The 6,033-nt window shown below is 47.9% G+C and overlaps 1 protein-coding gene across 2 annotated transcripts in view; it reads left to right on the top strand.

Moving 5' to 3' along the window:
* Positions 1-250: 250 nt before the first annotated feature.
* The window catches only part of fgd1 (FYVE, RhoGEF and PH domain containing 1), an 18,374-nt gene continuing 12,591 nt past the window's right edge, over positions 251-6,033 (top strand). The window contains exons 1-2 of one of the 2 annotated variants that reach the window (XM_019860809.1): positions 251-749; positions 5,740-5,925. In XM_019860809.1, coding sequence (XP_019716368.1) covers positions 596-749; positions 5,740-5,925 — 340 coding nt within the window. In that variant the 5' untranslated portion in view covers positions 251-595. Of the gene's footprint in view, positions 750-2,727; positions 2,926-5,739; positions 5,926-6,033 lie in introns of those variants that run through there. The other variant, XM_019860811.1, reaches the window with a different exon arrangement.

Consider the following 6,033-nt stretch of genomic DNA (forward strand, 5'->3'; position numbering starts at 1 on the left):
TCCATCCAACAGTCAAACCCTAATGTGACCCTCCAGTGCAGACTGCTTCTGATGGAGGCTGACCAGGAAAAAAAAACACCAAAAAAACTCCAGGAATTTTTCCCTCGGTTTTCCTTTGCTTCAAGTTTCAGGAAGCGAGAAAGGAGGGAAAATGAAATCCAGACCACAAAGTCTTTGGGAGACTGGGGGGCGGGGGAGGCTGGGTCGGGGATCAAATGACCAGACAGAGGCGGAGCTGCAGTGTTCAACTTCACATCAGCTCCTATTTTCACACAGAAGTGAAGAACTGGACCAGCCGGGACACCAATGTCCATCAGGACGTGTGTGTGTGTGCGTGTGTGTGTGTGCGTGTGTGTGTGTGTGCGTGTGTGTGTGTGTGCGCGTGTGTGTGTGTTGTGTGTGTTAACTATGTGCTGAACGAGAGAATGAAGCGGGAGCGTCGCTGAGTCGGCAAGAAGCTGCCGAGTCTGCACTTTGGTGGTGTGGCAAGCATGTGGAGGCAGTGGACGCCAGGAGAAGATGCGAGCGAGCGGGAGGACGACGAGGGCAGGAGAAGCGGCGGGACGCTTACGACCCAGCATTGAGCCTTGAACTCATGAACCGGACTCGTTGCGCCCTTCCTGGCCTCCCTACTCCTCCTTCTTCCCCTCCTCCCCCTCCTCCTACGCCACCGGCCTCATCTTTCTCCACTCACTTCAGCACCATGAGGTTCTCCTATCACCTTGACAACAGCGCCACTGGCAGGACAGGTGAGTAACTACAACAACAACAGTACAACCCTAGGCTGGGAAACTTTTTGAGCTCAAGAGCCAAGTATTATTTTTAAAATGGACTGAAGATCCAGGTCATTCGTAGATGAAGTTAAAAAAAGTGGTTCAAATGTGTAAGTAATATTGTTGACTTTAATGATAAAATCAGAATAGGTCAGTGCGCGTTAATCTCTCCCTGACAGCAGTGACATGTTCTCCGAGTACTGATGTCACAATGGTCCACCAACATGCTCCTCCCCATCCCCCAATACACTTAAGCCCCACTTCCCCTGATTCCCAACATGCCGCGGCCCACACATGAAAACAAAAAATAGCTAAAAATAGATTCAGCTGCTGGACGCACGCACCCACACAAACACACAGACACACAGGCACGCGCACGCACACACACACACACACACACACCCACACACACACACACACACACACACGCACACGCACACACACACACACACACACACCCACACACACACACACACACACACACTCTCTCTCTAAAGTGGCAGTGAGTGAGTGACCCAGTGACCTAGAGAGAGAACAAACACACACACACGCACTCACGCATGCACACACATACATTCGTGCGTGCGCGTGTTCATGAGATGCGGTGAGGCGTAAGGTCAAAGTTCAAGCCAGCAGATGATGATGATGATGATGATGATGATGATGATGATGATGATGGTAGAGTCTGTTTGTTTTTCCTCCGATGTAGTGTTGCATTTGAGTCCGCTTGTTTTTCAGCGCAGGACATTTGAGGGCGGGCACGGGTGGTGTTGATTTAATGACTGTCCTCTCTTTATCACTTCCTGTTGCATGTTTGCTACTGTGTTGTGAGTGTGTTAGTGTAGGAGTGTTATTGGAGACTTTGACAGGGAACATCTGGGGTATGTTTGTTGTGCTCACCCAGACCTCACCGCAGTGATGTTGGTGTACTTCCATGGTAATCCAGTCATAGAATGACCACATGGGGTCCTACGGGTAGCGGATCATCACTGGAACCTTCTGTAGCACATCTAAACCTGTAGAACCTTCTTAATAGCCATATTGCCCGCCTTGGGGTGGACTATTAGGTCACTAGAGAAGCCTTTGTACATCTATACCTGTACAACTTCTACAGGCTTCCCAACGGCCACAGTCAGAAACATGGAGACTATCAGAACATCCTAGATCAGCACTACAACCTCCTAAAAGACATTTAGACTTGCCAAATGGCTGGAACCCTGGAAACAGCCAGGTTCATAACCTTATATTGAGTAACAGGACACTCTTGCATCACCACTACGACTTTCTTGACAATTTCTAGTCTGCAGAATCACTAACTCTTGCAAGGGATTACCAGAACTTCCTTGATCACCCCTAGAACCTTCTAGACCTCTCGAACCTTCTCAATTCCCACATTACACTCATGTTTGTCAAAATGGAAAGTGTAGACCAGAACAGACAAAAATGTAACCAGTAACCACACATTAAACTTGAAAACAACATCAGGTCCCATCTTGCCACCACATTTCCCACAATGCCCTCTGCAGCGCTCCTTTACAGAACGCTAAACTTGTCAAGGTTACAGTCGGTCAGTTCTCGTGATTATTTTGTCATTTGTGGCACTAACTGTGACGTCGAATCGACGCCGGCGGCAGTCTGCTTCGCCCAGAGGTGTCCCTAATCTTTTGGCCAGGCTGCTCCGAAGAAGTCACGTGATGCGACTGTCACGCATGGGTCTAGCTGAATTTCATCTCGTTGTCAAGGAGACCAAAAGTGAAGGGAGCAGAGGAGGAGGACGACAAGACACACCCACACCCTGTACAGCCCTGAAGCTTTCTCATTACTGCACCGCCCACCTCCGGCCAGTTCGCTAGATCGAATCAAGCGCCTCAAACCAACATCTCTGTCCAGATAGAAGCAGCAGTCTGCCTCTCTCGCTCTCTCTCTCTCTCTCTCTCTGCGGTTTGCGCGCGCGCGGAGCCGAACGAGGAGCCGGTTTCTCCGTCGTCTCCCTTTCTCCTTCTTTTTCTTCTTCTTTCTCTTCTCTTTTTTTTCTTCTTCTCCGTGCATGTGGACCGGGTGAGCCGCGGTCTGCCATCGTCAACATTGTCGTTCATGAGCGGCCTGGTGCTGTGTTGTGCGATGTACATGGACAGAAGCAGCCTAAGCAGAGGTGAGCGCGCACACAAACACGCGGACACACACACGCACACACACACACACACACGCGCACACACTACGCTGCATTGGCGCGCGCGCGTGCATGTCGACTGTCATACGTACGATGGTGGTGGTGATTGTGGGAAGGGTGGGGAGGGGGGCGGCTATAAGTACGCGTACGAGCTGACCGATATCTCGCCGCAGTGAATGTAGGCTAGTGTGGCGCGCGTGCACGTCACTGCGTCTGATGCCAGCAGAGGTGCTGTTCGTCGTCGTGTGCACGAGCCTGTCGCCGATGGATTCCGTCGCCATATCGCAGTCGGCGTGTGATGCGTGTGCGTGCTTGATTTCACTTCATCTTTCTGCGATGATGATGATGATGATGGTGGTGAGACCTTCATCTTCTATGTGCAGACACACCCCCTCTCTCTCATGCACTCACACGAGCGCACGTCCATGTCTGCGCACTGGCCCAGTTCAGTCATATCAGAGCCAAAAATGACCTCTGGAACAGGCATCACAATGTCACCAAGACCAAAACCCATGCACCCATGATTGGTTCCTTCAACATCACCTTGAGAAACTGCCCTGAGAACGATCAGGGGAACCTACCTTCTTAACAACAGAATCCGCTTGATCATGACCAGAACCAATTTATAGATCTGTAAAATCGTGTTCAGGAGCTTGTGAACCACCACATTCACAACCTTTTAGTGGCCTACCCTAACCTATTTGATCATCACTAGAAGCTACAATGTGGAGCACCCAAAACCATTGGAATCATCTCAATACGCACATTAACAACCTTGTAGTGGACTACCACAGTAGCCTTAATCCCCACTCGAAACTGCCGTAAAACATCTTGACCTGTCGAAAGCGCATTCCACGTTCACAACCATGTGACAATCTCCCCGTATCTCCCCTTGAGATGGACCCATAAGACTTCTAAAACCTTCTTTGTGGCCATATTCAATGGTCTACCAGTAACTCTTTGATCACTACTTGAACCCACTTCAGGAAAACTTGGTCTGAACCAACCCTCGAACCTTCAACCTTCTAAACCATGCCGTGCCCCACAAGAACATCCTTGATCACTACTTGAATCTGCAGTAGAGCATTTAGACCTCAAGTATCAGCAGAACCTTTCTAATACCCACATTCACAAGTTCTTCATAAATTACCAGAAGCTCTTTGATCATCACAACAATCAACACTAGAACATCTAGACCCTGCAGGACCTTCTTAAGGAAGACATTCAAAACCACTACTGGAAACTCCATGATTATCACTAGATCCTTCTGAAGTGAGGATTGAAAAGCTCAGACTTTTCAATCGCTACATTCACAATATTAAAGTGGAATCCTGGAAATCTCTTAATCTTCACGAGAACGTTATAGAGAGCAATTGGACCTGTACAACCTCAAAAACATTGAGGTTACAGCCATGTTGTGGCAGGCCAGAACCTCCTTGAAGAAACTACTGTAGAACAACTGGACCCACAGACCCTCTCAATGCCCACATGTACAAGCTAGTACTGGACTATGAGAACCAGTAAAAATGCTAGCATATTCTCTACTTTAGCAAATTTAGTCCCGTAGAACCCTCTTTAATATGAAGATTCTGGAATATTTTTCATGCACACATTCCCAATGGTGTTATGGACTACTAGAGCCTCCTTCATCGCCAGTAGAATTTTCCTTAGAACAGCTGGATCTGCATAAACTCTAGAACCCACGACATTCATAACCATGTCGTGTCCTACTTGAACCTCCTTGATCACCACGTGAATCCGTTTTAGAACATTGAGGCCCATAGAACAATCTTAGTACTCACATACGCGACATTGTAGTGGAATTGTTGAACCTATTTGATTATTACGACACCCTATTGAGGAACGTCTAGTTCTGCAGAACATCTAGAACCGCAAATATCACCCCTAGAATTTGCCGCAGCACAACCTCTCCCATAGAAACCCTACAACGTTCTAGACTCACAAACTTATCATGATCAATAAAAACTTCTTTGTTAACCACTCAAACCTACTAGAGCTCATACCAAGAACGTCTAGACCCGCAGAGCCTCGAGAATAGACAGTGACAGAGTACCTGTAGACACCAGGGAGCCCCGAATAGGACAAACTGACCCTGTCCTGAAAATACCTCACCAGTCAGGAATGTTGCAGAAGTGATCATTTGAGAAAGTGAACACTTGGAAAGATTTACAGAAATAAAGTGTTGCATATTGACGTTGATCTTTTTCCGACCTTGCTCGGCCATTGGTGATAATTAATGTGAGAAAAAATTGAAATGATAGGCTCCAGCACCTCCCGCCACCCTTGTGAGGATTAGTGGATCGGAAAATGGATGGATGGATGGATAGTGCCCGCATTTACAACCTTGGTGCGGCCTATGAGAAGCTGATTGAATCTGATGTGGAACATCTTGACCTGTGGCCGACACAGTTAACATGTCATTATTGCTGAAATGCTTTTATGCAGTGATGGGAAAATGAAGCTTCAAATTTGCTTCTTGAACAAAGTGTTGTATTTTTTGACTTATCTAAATGGCACTCTGTTCAGCATTGGGGTAAAACTAAACTGACTTGCCATTTTTTAAACCCCTTTATTTAAACCAACATTGCCATTGAGAGGAGTCAAAAATTACACCAACTGGTTCATGAAGCAAATTTAAAGCTTCATTTTCCCATCGCTGCTTTTATGTTTCAGGTGCGAAGAAGCTAATTCTTGAGCGAGCATACTAACTGATGTCAGCTACCTATGTGCTCTCAATGACAAGCCAAAATCTTTCACCCTTATTCACCCTGCCAGGTCCCCCGTCCTCCTTGAGTCCTAGCTTGCTGGCTAAGAGTCTCTCTCTGGAGCCTCCTTGCGGGCCCCAGCAGCCCTCCTCCTCCTCCTCAAGTCCCGTCGGGCTCCAGGAGGAAGAGGTGAACGACTCGGGACCACCACAGATATGTAAGAGCCGGCCTCCTCTGCTCGGACCAAAGCCTCAAGGTGAGTTTCACCTGCAGCTGACACCAATCACAACACATACGTGAGATCACTGACCTTGACTTCCCACTACTTCAGTCCCCCCCAAACCACCCCACCTGCAGCATTTAG

Source organism: Hippocampus comes, unplaced genomic scaffold (assembly GCF_001891065.2).
Source record: "Hippocampus comes isolate QL1 unplaced genomic scaffold, H_comes_QL1_v1.1 scaffold56, whole genome shotgun sequence".
Lineage (NCBI taxonomy): Eukaryota > Metazoa > Chordata > Actinopteri > Syngnathiformes > Syngnathidae > Hippocampus > Hippocampus comes.